This window comes from Ailuropoda melanoleuca, chromosome 18 (genome assembly GCF_002007445.2).
Source record: "Ailuropoda melanoleuca isolate Jingjing chromosome 18, ASM200744v2, whole genome shotgun sequence".
Lineage (NCBI taxonomy): Eukaryota > Metazoa > Chordata > Mammalia > Carnivora > Ursidae > Ailuropoda > Ailuropoda melanoleuca.
The window spans coordinates 18,149,564-18,164,951 of record NC_048235.1 but is presented as its reverse complement, the minus strand read 5'-3'; the positions used below and the strand labels follow the sequence as shown (position 1 = coordinate 18,164,951).

The window sequence follows — 15,388 nt, the reverse complement described above, 5'->3', positions numbered from 1 at the left end:
CATGCCCTGCCCCCTCCAGCTGGGCCTACCTCAGTCCTGCTGCTGTGGTTTCCTTCCTTCGGAAGCCCACCCAAACCTCGCCAAGACTACATCTCCGACCTCCCTCAGAAGACACATGCACCTTGTTAAATCTGCACCCCTACCCAGATGCACTTCATGGAGCAGCCGTGGCCAGCGCCATTGTCCGCAGTGGCTGAGTGTCCCCTGTGAAGAAGGAATGGCACCTACAGCTTGTGACACCAAGACCTCACTTTCCATACTTCCAGAGCTACCCTGGCTGGCCTCCAGTCTCCACAGAGGCTACACGATCCCAGTGGAAGAGGACCCAAAGGAACAGCTTGCAGCAGCACCCTGCCCCCACCTGCATGCACTTTATGAAGCAATGCAGGCAGGCCTGGTCTTGGAGGCAGCGGAGAGTTCCCTGTGAAGGGGACCAACATGACCTTGTTATTTAAAGTGTGGGCTCTGCCCACTGCTTTCAAGAGCAACAGACGTATCTGGCTTTCCAACACACAGACACAGACCCAGAGAGTTAGGCAAAAATGAGACGACAGAGGATTATGTCTCATATGAAAAAACAGGACAAAATCATAGCAAGAGACCTAAACAAAACAGAGATAAGTAATAGGCCTGATACAGAATTTAAAGTAATGATCATGAAGATACTCACTGGACTTGAGACAAGATTGGAGGACATCAGTGAGAGCCTTAACACAAAAAGAACCTATTAGAGATGAAGAATACAATAACTGCAATTAAAAATACACTTGTGGAATAAAGAGCAGGCTAGAGGAAGCAGAGGAATGAATTAATGACCTGGAAGACAGAGTTACCAAAGGTAATCAATCAACTGAGAGAAAAACAATTATGCAAAGTGAGAACAGACTTAGGGAACTCAGGGACTCCATCAAGTATAATAACGTTCACAATATAGGGATCCCAGAAGAAAAGAAAAAAGAAGGCAGAAAATTTGAAGAAATAGGTAAAAACTTCCCTAATCCAGATCTAGGAGGCACAGAGATTCCCACAAAGCAAGGAGGAGGAGCAGAGGGAGAGGGAGAAGGAGGCTCCCCACTGAGCAGGGAACTTGATGTGGGGCTCGACCCCCAGGCCCTGAGATCATGACCCCAGCCAAAGACAGACGCTTAGCCAACTGAGCCACCCAGGCATCCCAGTGATACACAATGTTAAAAGCAACAAGAGAAAAGACAGTTACATACCAGGTAAACCCCATATGACTATCAGCGGATTTTTTTTTAGCAAAAACTTTGCAGGCCAGAAGGCAGTGACATGATATATTCAAAGTGCTGAAAGGGAAAAATGTGCAGCCAAGAACATTCTATCCAGCAAAGCTATCATTCAGAATAGAAAGAGATAAAGAGCTTCTTAGACAAATAAAAAGTAAAGGAGTTCATGGCCACTAGACCAGTCCTACAAGAACTACTAAAATGGATTGAGTGGGGGAAAAAAGATAAGTGAGAATATGAAAAGTAGGAAACATAAAATAAGTAAAAAATAAGTATTTCTTTAAAAAACAGTCAAGGGAGTCACAAAATAAAAGGCTGTAAAATATGACATCATATACCTAACACGTAGTGAGAGGAGTAAAAGAGTGGGTTCAAACTTAAGCAATCATCAATTTCACGTAGACTGCTATATGCAGATGTTACACAAACCTTATGTTAACCACAAATCAAAACAAACCAGTAACAGATATACAAAGAAACTGTTTGTAAGAAGAAACCCAGCATGGAAGAGAGGAAGCGAAATATCAGGAAAAAGCTACAAGAACAACCACAAAACAAATAACGAAATGGCAATAAATACAAATCTGTCAATAGTTACTCTGAATGTAACTGGACCAAACTCTCCAATTAAAATCCATAGAATGACAGAGTTGATTAAAAAAACACCTATCTATATGCTACCTACAAGAAACTCATTTCAGATCTAAAGACACATGCAGATTGAAAGTGAGGGGATGGAGAAACATTTATTATCCAAATGCAAGTCAAAAGAAAAAGCCAGAGTAGCAATACGTTCATTGAAAAAAAAAAAAAAGACTTTAAAACAAAGACTGTAAAAGAGACAAAGGAGGACACTATATAATAAAAGGGACAATCCCACAAGAAGAAATAACAACTGTAAATATTTATGCACCCAACAAGGGAGCACCCAAATACATAAAACACTTAATAACCAACAAAGGAACTAATGGATACCAATACAATAATAGTAGGGGACTTTAACATCCCACTTACATCAATGGATAGATCATCCAAACAGAAAATCCATAAGGAAACAATGGCTTTGAATGACATAGTACAACAGATGGACTTAACAGATATATTCAGAACATTCCACCCCAAAACAGCAGACTACACATTCTTTTCAAGTGCACATGGAACATTCTCCAGAATAGATCACATTAGGCCACAAAACAAGTCTCAACAAATTCAAAAAGAACGAAGTCATACCATCCATCTTGTGTGACCACAACACTATGAAACTAGAAATTAGCCCTAAGAAAAAAATCTGGAAAGACCACAAACACATGGAAGTTAAATAACATGCTACTGAGCAATGAATGGGTCAGCTAGGAAATTAGAGAAGAAATAGATTACACGGAAACAAGTGAAAATGAACACACAATGGTCCAAAATCTTTGAGATGCAGCAAAAGCTGTTCAAATAGGGAAGTTTAAAGCAATACAGGCCTATCTCAAGAAGCAAGAAAAATTTCAAACAACCTAACAACCTAACCTTATACCTGAAAGAGCTGGAAAAAGACCACTAAATGGAACCCAAAACCAGCAGAAGGAAGGAAATAAAGATTAGGGCATAAATAAATGATACAGAAACTAAAAAATCCAATAGAACTGATCGACGGGGGCGCCTGGGTGGCACAGCGGTTAAGCGTCTGCCTTCGGCTCAGGGCGTGATCCCGGCGTTCCGGGATCGAGCCCCACATCAGGCTCCTCTGCTATGAGCCTGCTTCTTCCTCTCCCACTCCCCCTGCTTGTGTTCCCTCTCTCGCTGGCTGTCTCTATCTCTGTCGAATAAATAAATAAAATCTTTAAAAAAAAAAAAAAAGAACTGATCGATGAAACCAAGAGCTATTTTTTTTTTAATTTTTAAGCAGATTTTACTTATTTGACTGAGAGAGAGCACAAGCAGGGGAGCGGCAGGCAGAGGGAGAAGCAGGCTCCCCCTGGCCAAGGAGCCCAATGCGGGACTCAATCCCAGGACCCTGGAACCATGACCCGAGCCAAAGACAGATGCTTTAACCGCCTGAGCCACCCAGGTGCCCAAGAGATATTTCTTTAAAATGATCAAATTGACGAAACTCTAGACAGAGTCCTCAAAAAAGAGTGGAGTCAAATAAAACCACTAATGAAAGAGGAGAAATAAAAACCAACACCACAGAAATACAGGCTGTATTTATGAATTATGAAAAACTATATGCCAATAAATTGGACAACCTAGAAGAAACATAAATTTCTAGAAACATATAACCTATCAAAACTGAAGCAGGAACTAGAAAATTTGAACACACCAATGATGAGCAAAGAAATTGAATCACTAATCAAAAAACTCCCAACAAAGTCAAGGACCAGATGGCTTCACAGGTGAATTCCACCAAACATTTAAAGAAGAGTTAATGCCTATTCTTCTCAAACTATTCCAAAAAATAGAAGAGGAAGGAAAACTTCCAAATTCATCCTATGAGGCATTACCCTGATATCAAAACCAGATAAAGACACCCAGACACCCAGACACACACACAAAACGAGAGAGAGAGAGAACTACATGCCAATATCTCTGACAAAGATAGATGCAAAAATCCTTAACAAAATACTAGCAAACCAAATCCAGTAATACATTAAAAAATCATTCACCACAATCAAGTGGGATTTATTGCTGGGATGCAACATGGTTCAATATTCACAAATCAATCAACATGACACATTGCATTAAGAAGAGAAAGGGAAACAAAAGAGAAAGGATAAAAACTATATCATTGTTTCTGTGGACACAGGAAAAGCTTTTGACAAAGTACAATATCCATTCATGATAAAACATCCTCAACAAACTAGGTTTAGAGGGAATATACCTCAACATAATAAAGGCCATCTATGAAAAACCCACAGCTAACATCAAACTCCATGGTGAAAAACTGAGAGCTTTTTCCCCCAAGGTCAGGAAGAAGGCAAGGACGTCCACTCTCACCACTTTTACTTGACATAGTACTGGAAATCCTAGCCACAATAATCAGACAAGAAATAAAAGGCATCCAATTTGTAAGAAAGAAGTAAAACTTTCGCTATTTGCAGATGACAGAATACTAAATATAGAAAACTCTAAAGACTCCACCAAAAAACTACTAGAACTGATAAATAAATTTAGTAAAGTTGCAGGATACAAAAATCAATGTACAGAAATCTGTTTCATTTCTATACACTAATAATAAAGCATCAGAAACAGAAATTAAGAAAACAATCACATTTACAATTGCACCAAAAATAATAAAATACCTAGGAATAAATCTAACCAAAGAGGGGAAAGACCTGTACTCTGGAAACTATAAAACACTGATGAAAGAAACTGAAGATGAAAAAAGAAAGGGAAAGACATTCCATGCTCATGGATTGGAAGAACAAATGTTGTTAAAATGTGTACACTACCCAAAGCAATCTACAGACTAATGAAAAAATACCAATACCAGGGCACCTGGGTGGTGCAGTCAGGTAGGTGTTCGACTCTTGGTTTTGGCTCAGGTCACAATCTCAAATTCAAGGGATCAAGCCCCACATTGGGCTCCTCGCTCAGCACAGAGTCTGCTTGAGATTCTCTCTCCCTCTGCCTCCCCCCGCCCCTGCTCATGCTTTCTTTCTCTCAAATAAATTTACCTTTAAGGGGGCGGGGGGACACACAACAGCATTTTTTTTTTTAGTAGAACTAGAACAAACAATTCTAAAATTTGTATGTTACCACAAAAGACCCCAAATACCTAAAGCAATCCTGAAACAAAAAACAAAACTGGCGGTATCACAGTTCCAGACTTCAAGTTATATTACAAAGCTGTAGTGATGAAAGCAGTATGGTACCGGCATAAAATAGACACACTGTGATCAATAAAATAAAGAGCCCAGAAATAAACCCACAATTACAGGCGATTAATCTTTAACAAAGGAGGAAAGAATATTTCACCATACACAAAAAATGAACTCAAAATGGATTAAAGACCTAGATATGAGACATGAAACCATAAAAAGTCTAGAAGAGGGCAGAGGCAGAAAGGTCTCTGACATCAGCAGTAGCGATATTTTTCTAGATATGTCTCCTAAACCAAGGGAAATAAAAGCAAAAACAAACCATTGGGTCTACATCAAAATAAAAAGCTTCTGCACAGCAAAGAAATCAATCAACACAACTAAAAGGCAACCTACAGAATGGGAGGATATTTGCATATGACATATCTGATAAAGGGTTAGTATCCAAAATATATAAAGAACTGATACGACTCAACACCCAAAAAACCAATAATCCAACTAAAAAATGGGCAGACATGAACAGACATTCTCCACAAACACCCAGATGGCCAACAGACCCATGCAAAGATGCTCAACATCTCTCATCATCAGGGAAATGCAAATCAAAACCACAATGAGATATCACCTCACACCTGTCACAATGGCTGCAATCAACAACACAAGAAATAAGAAGCGCTGGCAAGGATGTGGAGAAAAAGGAACCGTCGTGCTCTGTTGGTGGGAATGCCAACTGGTACAACCACTCTGGAAACAGCATGGAGGTTCCTCAAAAAAGTTAAAAACGGAACTACCCTATGATCCAGTAATCTTACTATTGGATATTTACCCCCAAAAAATGCAAAAACACTAATTTAAAGAGACAGATGCATCCCTATGTTTACTGCAGCACTATCTACAATAGCCAAAGTAAGGAGGAAGCCCAAGTGTCCATCAACAGATGAATGGATAAAGAAGAAGTGGTATATATACAATGTAATATTACTCAGCCATAAAAAGAATGAGATCCTGCCATTTGCAATGACATGGATGGAGCTAGAGAGTATAATGCTAAGTGAAATAAGTCAGTCAGGGAAAGACAAATACCATATGATTTCATTCACATGTGGAAGTTAAGAAACAAAACAAAAAGCAAAGGGGGGAAAAAAGAGAGAGAGAGACATACCAAAAAACAGACGCTTAACTATAGAGAACAAACAGATGGTTACCAGAGGGGAGGTGGGGGATGGGTGAAATAGGTGAAGGGGATTAAGAGTCCACTTATCATGATGAGCCCTGAGTAATGTATAGAGCTGTTGAGTCGCTATACTGTACACCTGAAATTAATATAACATGTATTAGCCATACTGGAATTAAAATAAAAACTTAAAGTATTTACAGGGTTACTTAAAAAAACATGATAAGGCAATATCCTAAGAGAACCATACCAAATTGCCCAGAAAAAGCATGTGATTAATACACAAACTACAAAATCTACCTCTACCCCAAAGCTGGTTAAGGTAAGCCCTCAGAGAAAATCTTTTAAAAAGTAAACCACACTTTTGTTACAGATTTACTTTTGTAAGCTGGTTAAATCAGATTTACTCTGCCTTTCAAGCCAACATTCTGCAAAATTTTGAAAGCCTGTGGTGGATGAAGCAGAAAGGGCCAGGATTCCGGTCAGGAGCCCTTGGTTTGAATCTCTGTTTTCCTACTTCCCAGCTGTGTGTGTTTTAAGTAGCCTATCTGAAGCCTTTAAATGTGGCTAACAACTGGCATGCTGTTACTGGACAGAGTGAATGACAATGTATATAGCACCGGGATATTGCAGGAAAAACTTAATGACATATACATACGAAACCTCAGCAAAGTGGTCCAGAGCGGGCATCAAGGTGATTCACCGTCCCTTTACCTAAGACACCATCGCCAACACAGAACCTCTGTAACAGGTAGCTTCACTCAACTTGCATCAAATTAAAATCAGATTCCTTCCTCCAAATAAGAACCTTTCTGAAATTTCGGATAAACCCTGACCCAACAACTGTAAGATTGTGGGCAACTTAAGAATTCAGTAAACTCAGGGGCACCTGGGTAACTCAGTCGGTTAAGTGTCTGATTCTTTTTTTTTTTTTTTAAGATTTTATTTATTTATTTGACAGAAAGACAGCCAGCGAGAGAGGGAACACAGTCAGGGGGAATGGGAGAGGAAGAAGCAGGCTCCCAGCAGAGGAGCCTGATGTGGGGCTCGATCCCAGGACTCTGGGATCACACCCTGAGCTAACAGCAGACGCTTAACGACTGAGCCACCCAGGCGCCCCAAGTGTCTGATTCTTGACATTGCCTCAGGTCATGAACGGAGATCCAGCCAAACGTGGGGCTGCAGCCTCCACGGACAGTCTCCTTGAGATTCTCTCTTCCTCTCCCTATGTCCCTCCCCCCACTCACATGAGCACATGCTCTTGCTCTAAAATAAATAAATAAATAAATAAATCTTTAAAAAAAAAAAAAAGAATTCCATAAACTCAAGGCCTAATTTAGCCCCAGACCAACAGGGCACAATGAAAATTAATATCCCTCCAGTATTGTCTCATCACAGATCCGGGGCAGATTTAGAACGTTTAGGTACTGCTTAAGTGACCAAGAAATGGGAGTCTGAGTCAGCATGAAGCAAATGTTCACTCACTCAGCTCTCCACAGTAAGCACAGAGCCTGTGGTCTGCAATGGTTGGCCCTGTCCCTTCTGCAAGATACGTGAAAATGTGTAAGAGGTGAACCAGTGCTATTGGAGGGAAATGCATTTAAGACGTGGGTAAAGGGGCGCCTGGGTGGCACAGCGGTTAAGCATCTGCCTTCGGCTCAGGGCATGATCCCAGCGCTATGGGATCGAGCCCCACGTCAGGCTCTTCCACTGGGAGCCTGCTTCTTCCTCTCCCACTCCCCCTGCTTGTGTTCCCTCTCTCGCTGGCTGTCTCTATCTCTGTCGAATAAATAAATAAAATCTTAAAAAAAAAAAAAAAGACGTGGGTAAAGAACCAAGTGTTTTTTTGTTTTGTTTTGTTTTTAGTAACATTCGATTACTGTCTGTGCTGAAAATATGGGAATCCTAAGCAAGATTCCAGAAATGAAAAGTGCTTCCTTCCCCAAGATGTCCTGGGATGGGATTCATTTCAACTCGATGAGTCTATCACCTGGCTTCAACACGAGCCCGAAAAACAGCTTTATGTCTCCCGTGTGAAGAACAAAAGCCTAATATTTACTCAACACACACAAATGCTTTTAACTTCAAAATTATACAACCGATTTATATTTATGGCAAATGTTTTTTTAGAGAAACCTTATGCTCGTTTTCCTGGTAGTTAGACATTGATACATGATGAAAGCCTCCCGTAAATCAAGGAGGAATATATGTGTTATATTTATGTAGATCTATAAACACCAAACTAAGAATGTTGATTAGAATTAGCAGAGGTTATAATTTCATTTGGCAAAACATCAAATTATAAATGATATAAAACAAGTTCCCTACATTTGACTTGAAAAGAACTTAAAAATAAAATCCGAGTTTTGAAAGAGACAATGGCATTAGTTTAGACATCATCGTGGGGTATCACTGTTCCCTCCAAAGAGTTAGAAATGCCAAAACATCTCTAAACTGATAAAAGCTCAGGAATATCCAGTCTTTCCTAACTTTTCTCTTAAAAGGATCTAACAATTGCCTAACACACCCTAAAAACGCTTCTAAAACAGCCCTTCAACCCTTCACTCCACCCTACGTGCTTCTTTCCCCTCAGACATGAGCCCTCCACAGAGAACCCAGATGTCTCACATCTGCCTTCCTACCTGGTGCCCAGCTCCATTTCTGGCCCAGAGGACAGACGCCCAAGGAAAGTGTTATGTGGGGCCAGAAGTACATGTCAGGTCCCTACTGCAAGAATCAGGGACAAGGACACAAAGCCCAAGAATGGTCTGTCTTCGTGCTATTGACAACAATATAGGTATGTTTAAAGAAAAACAATCTTTAAACTGCATGTGAATTTCTTGCTTAAATGGAACTATCTAGTTTCTTCCTCCCCCCCCACACACGTCAAATATGTGACAGATGTTACAGACAACAGACTGCTTTTTCACTGTACGTGAATAAAAGGGGTTTGTTTATTTTAACATCAGGAATCAATAGGTTAGGGCTGCAAGAGACCTCAGACATCCACTAGGCCAACCCTTTCACCTCTGGGTGTCAAAGACCATTTGACCAAATTCACGTTAGCTGATCAGAGGCAGCATCTCCAACCCCTCTTTTCACAGGACTGGGCTCCACTTCCCAGAGCAGCTTCCTCCAGAAGAGAAGGAGTTATTTTTATGTTGATACTGTTTACCAGCTCTCCCTGGCCCGGCCCTTTCTTAAATGTGGCCCAAAACATTTTAAAGTTCATAAACAAACCCTTCTCCCCTTTTTTTTTTTTTGGTAAGTGTAAAATATAATCAGATATTTAACTTCAAATAACTTATGACACCACAATATTAAAGCAACTTGTTCTTTTTCCTTATTAAAAGGAACCCTGGTACGCAATTAAATACTGCATTTGATTTTCCCCCCATATGCAGTTTTTCTGTATTGTAACCAATTAACACTCTAACGTATGCAACTTACAAGACAAAGAATTACTGAATAATGTATTAACACCTGAAAGCAAATCTGCACAGCTAGGTCTGCCATGTTATTGACTCTTTGTGTTAATCGATTGCTAATAACATCTCTCAGCTTCCTCCACCTTTCCCGGAAGCAAGCAAAAAATCTCACTTACCAAAAACAGAGAACCATATTCAAAGGTCTCATTCATAATTTCCTTCTTTAGCTCTTGTTTTTCCATAGGTGTCCCATTTTCTTTTTCACCCTTCTTTTCAGGGCTATTCCTATTGATGCTGGAAGCATAGGTTATTTCCAAACATTCTGTGCTTTCCATTTTAACAGGGGGTATGTCTTTGATCTTCTGGAAAAAGGTAGCCACGGACCCAGTCTCACATGCTGAATTAGAACTTGCTTTGTCAACATCTTCCTGATTCGATTTCATGGCAGGTGTTGTTCTTGGAACCTTGTGTGAAGCATTTTTAGAATGAGTTGTAACATGCACAGCCTGGCTAATAATGAGTTTATTAAACTGCTGCTTATGTGTCTTGTTAATTAGGATTTCTGCATTTGTATCTGCATTCAAGTCAGACCTTGGTGTTTTGCTCAAAGCTGTCAACTGTCTTGAGGAAGACCCTGATGAGGGTGATGAGGCACTGGTTAACTGAGGTCTGGGTGTGACCTTTGATAAAGCAGGGTCTTTGGAGTGCAATACTGGTCTAGACATAACTTTTGCTTTGACATTCTTGAAGTTTGGTCTTGGGTAACTTATAATTTCAGTTTTTCTAACTTTGCTGCCTATAGCGGTATTCACTTTAGTTGTCGATTTTCCTAGATTAGGTTTAGACGTGTTCACAGGTGCCCCCTTCAAGTTTGGTAAATTTCTAAGCTCTCGATGACTCTTCTCCACTTTACTACATTTCTTGGTCGCTTCAGTAGGTGAAATAGAAAAGGTTGCATTTGGGGAATCTAGGACTGGCGTTGACATGCAAACTGGGTTATTTGTGCTGATGACCATATCATTTGCATCCCAACTCAATTCAACTGATGAAGCCATCTTTTGTCCTGGTGGGCTACTCAGTATCAATTCAAATGTATGATTTTGGGTTTCCAAATCCCTTTCATTAGAGGCATTTTGTGTGTCTTCAGCCACAGTGACTTCGTGTTCTGGGTTCAGCACTTGGGCTTCATTTTTATCAAAAGCTGGCACCAGTAAAGGGCATTCATCATCTATAAGACAATTGGACACTGTTTCTCTTAGATTTTGGCCCACTTCCTTTTGCCCATATGAGCTCTGTGAATGTGTCTCACTATGTGGTTCATCTTTAGATAAACAAAAGAGCTCTTGTAATACAGACCCATTGGGAACATCCATGCCCTCAGAAACTGGTGTTTGAGCTTGTATCTCTTTTTCTCTAACTAGTCTTTGCTGTGACCCATCTGTGTAGTCACTGGTGACCTGTCCTGAAGAATATGGACACTGAATGCCAGTATCTGGAACAACAATATCAGTTTGCATCACATCAGAAAATGCTGTGTAAGTTGTGTCTTGAGCCTCTGCTGCTGTGGCTTGCGGGGATTCAAAGCTGTCTTGATCATAATTTGTTTCTCTCACGTGTATGTTATCAGAATGGGAAGATGTATGAATGGAATAGGATAAAGATGGATTTCCACTCCTCCTGCCACTTGGCAGATTTTCAGAGGTATGCAAAGACTGGCTCTTTTCAACGGCATGATGTGTTATAAAGGTACAGTTAACATGACCCCCTGTCATGTCAAATGTTTGGTTTAGATCCAAGGTGGTAGGGTAGTCTGGATAGTGCAAATCGTCATTGTTGGGTTTCCACACAAAAGGCAGAGAGGTCTCAGCACTCTGGTCCTGAAAGGATTCTAGGGAATGACAATTGTTAGGCAGGTACTTGGGCTCCTCTGTATTTACAGCGTGTGCACAAGACTGAAGTGTGGAATCTTTACGGATATCGAACACCTCCTTACCAATCAACTCACTTGAAGACTTCTGGTGATCGAGTACTTCCACACACTGAGGGGTTAAAGCAAGATTTTCATCAATGTCCACAGCGGAGCTGGTTTCATAATCAACCACCATGTCATCTGGCTTGGCAGAATTCCAATTCACACTATTGGTTGAAGAGTTTTGAGTATGTGGTGATTTTTGGCTGCGTACATATGTGTATCCATTTTTATCACTGATAAATAAGGACTGCAGTTCATCTTCTGTCTTCTCATCTGAATTATCATCATTCATCCTGAATATTAACTTTAAACCTCTGCCATTTTATTTCTTCTTTAAATCCTTTTAAATGAGAGGAAAGGAAAAATTGTCCTCCTAAGTTTTAGCACAGCTGAAAATTCCTAAGACGCTTTGAAGTTGTAATGATTTGTTGTTCTCTGGAAGAAAATAAAATGACCAATTCAAGTAAGTATTATTAAAATTACTAAGTCACTGCTTGATTAATTTCAATCACTTTATTTTTATATTTGGAACATACACCTGTGGATAGGAGTAAAGATATCTTTTGCTCAAGTATCACCTCCTTTCAAAGAAGCTTTTTCATTTGAGGGAATGGGGCAGAAGACAGAGACTGTGACTGACTTCACATCGGAGATACCTCCTCCATATTCCCATTGATTCTTATTTGTTAGACAAGGAAAGGAAGCTCAATCTAACAATAGCCTTTCCTTCTTGTTGGTTAACCATTGGTGCTAATTAGCTGAGGACAGTCCCAATTTATGCCTATTATTCCAACATACTTAGTAATAATGTTTTTTCATTTTCAGAAGTGCCCCTTATTACTTCCGTGGAGACTGATTACCAGACAGACCTGCCAAACACACAAGTGAGCTGAAGATCAATGAAGATTTAGGGAAAAGAGAAATGCCAATGCCCTGTTTTCATTCCCTTTCTCAAACATTTCAAAGTTGGGGGTAAAAAAAGTTGTTGATTCTTAATAAAGTGGTACTCTATTGGAAGTCCCTAAAAATGTTAAACTGCATGACACAGGATTTCTACGCTTAAGTACCTACTAAAGAGAAATGAAAACATATGCCCACACAAACACGTGTACAAAAGTACACGATTAATAGAAGCATTAGTCAGAATAGCCAAGTAGAAGTCAGTATCAATTAACTGGTAAATAAATAACAAAATGTTGTATACCCACACAACAGAATAAACAATCAGCAAGAGAAAAAGATGGAGAATTGATACATCTCCAACATGAATACAGCATTACAACTGAAGAATATTATATTAAGTGAAAAAAGCCTGTCATAGAAGACTACCTATTATATATTATATTTACATGAAATGTCCAGAATAGCCACATCTACAAAGTAGATTAGATTCTCTAGAGCTGAGAAAGGGTAAGAGGGAAGGGAATGAGCAGTGATGGCTAATTAGGATGGTGTTTCTTTTGAGAGTCATGAAAATGTTGTAAGATTATGGTGATGGTTGCACAATACTATAAATATAGTACTGAAAAATACTGAATTGTACACTTAAAAAAAATCACAGAAAACAACCCATGAAAGCTTTCAAATCAAGGATTTTTGCAAATAACTAAAAGCTCATTATGTTTTTGGTCAAATTGAAGTGCTCAAGAGAGGACTGCAAATAAGTCACAGAAATACATGTTCACTTGAATTGATTTTCTAATCCTGGTATTAACTGTCAATCAGAGGTCACTGTTCCATCCTAAAGAAATAAAACATACACGGTGGGGCCGGGGGGGGGCGGTGGGAATGGCATTCTGTTACCTGTAAATTTGTGAATTAAAAGATCTCATTTTTCCATTTTGTAATCCTCTCTCTGTAATCAGACTTCAGGGACCTAAATACAACAGGGAGAATAGGAACCATGGAAGAACTGATAGGATCCGCATATTTGCTAACAGTGCTCTGTGTGTTTCTGGCCACGCATCCTGAAAACAGCCTTTACCGGAGGGAGAAAGAAGAGCTGCAATATTCAGCTCAATAGCATGCATGTATGCACACACACACACACACACACACACACACACACACACACACACAAAAGGAAACTCAATCCTAAAACAAGGACTGTATGACTTATAAACTGATGGAAAATACCAATTACTTATTGTTTTTCCACCATCGTTTTTTGTTTTTAAGATTTTATTTGAGAGAGAGAGAGAGGAAGGGAGCCTGACTAGGGCTTAAATCCGGGATTCTGGGATCACGACCTGAGCCAAAGGCAGATGCTTAACCAACTGCGTCACCCAGGGACCACTTCTACCATCGTTCTTAAGTCAATAAACAAATCACTGAATAGTTGTGTGGCTACCACCTTAATAAAAGTTTTGCTGAGACACAAATTAATTTCTTTTAATCCTGGGGTATAAAATATGTTCAAGCTAAATATTTAAATCAAGAAGTATATTTATTCATTTTTTAGACTTATGTGTGTGGAATATAATTCCAAGAAGCAGTACATATGTTAGACCAGTCCCTTTTCATGAAAGTCAGTATCCATTTAAGAGATTCTGGTATAAAAAACACGAGCACTGTAAACAGAAGCTTTTAATGGAAATCACAGACGTCATTTGTCTACATAGACACAGTCATTAGGTTCAATTAAGGAGTTTTACTACCTGAGCTCCTTCTTCCAAAGTACATAAAAAATTATTTAAAAAAAGAAGAAGAAGGACAACTCTGATACAAACAGAATAAATGGTTCATATATGAAGGCATTTCAATTTTTTTTAAATAAGTGAATAGAATACAAATATTTAATGGGATACAGACATTCTATATTCAGGGTTTGTTTTTTTTTTCCCAGTTTTTCTCCTTTATAAATAACACTAAACTTTTTTTGCAATCTTTGACTACCTGTGATTATTTCCTTGGAAAAACTTCCCAGAAATACAAGCATTACCAAGAATATGATTTTTTTTAAAGGCTCCTGATAAAGTTTGCCAAATTGTTAGGTGAAAGGGGAGGGGGGGATTCCTTATAATATATATATATATATGCATTGACATATGTGCATAGTAAATATATGACCTGAGTTTTAAAGTTCATGTGTTTTATTCAGCACTTTTCTCAAGTATTTTTCCAGGTCATTATAGTATACAAATATTTCTAATGGTTGTGAAATTCCACTAAAGTTTAAATGTTTTAGATTTACAAGTCAGTAGTTTACGAAGAGTAAGGAAAATGTAAAGAACCCATCAACCATTCCAACTTCCACATGACTGCTTAGTATACTTGGATTTGTGATTTTTTTTTTTTTAATTCACAAAAAAAAAAAAAACTAGGTGAGCAAAGCTCTCCGGGGAGAGACACACACACACACACACAAAATGCATTGAGTACTTCAGGAGAGTTTTAATAGGAAATAAGTTTACAGAAGTGTTTTCTACCTTAGTAGCTAAGAGTAAAGAATTTGTGATACAAAGATTTGGATACTAAAAAACTCTTAAGATTATCAGTTCCAGAAATAGTTGGAAGATCAACATTCACCGAAGAAAAAAATAGTTTCAAGTCATCACTATGAAGATAAAGCCATGGTCAGGAAAGGGTTGACCAGGATTCCCTCAGGAATTTCATCAAAAAAGTTGAAAGTTAGCCATTTTGTCTGATGGCCAATTTCATTCCTCTCTCACTTAAAGAACAGTACCTAAGTTTCTACTACATGCTGGACTCATGTTCTTTGATATCTCACCTGACCCATAAAGTAATGTCTTTTTATGTCT

At 39.0% G+C, this 15,388-nt stretch overlaps 1 protein-coding gene across 4 annotated transcripts in view; it reads right to left on the bottom strand.

Moving 5' to 3' along the window:
• The window catches only part of MTUS1 (microtubule associated scaffold protein 1), a 174,338-nt gene that overhangs the window by 112,866 nt on the left and 46,084 nt on the right, over nt 1-15,388 (bottom strand). For 3 of the 4 annotated variants that reach the window (XM_002923790.4, XM_019804415.2, XM_002923791.4), the window contains exon 2: nt 9,832-12,062. In XM_002923790.4, the coding sequence (XP_002923836.1) occupies nt 9,832-11,919 (2,088 nt within the window). In that variant the 5' untranslated portion in view covers nt 11,920-12,062. Of the gene's footprint in view, nt 1-9,831; nt 12,063-15,388 lie in introns of those variants that run through there. The other variant, XM_034647490.1, reaches the window with a different exon arrangement.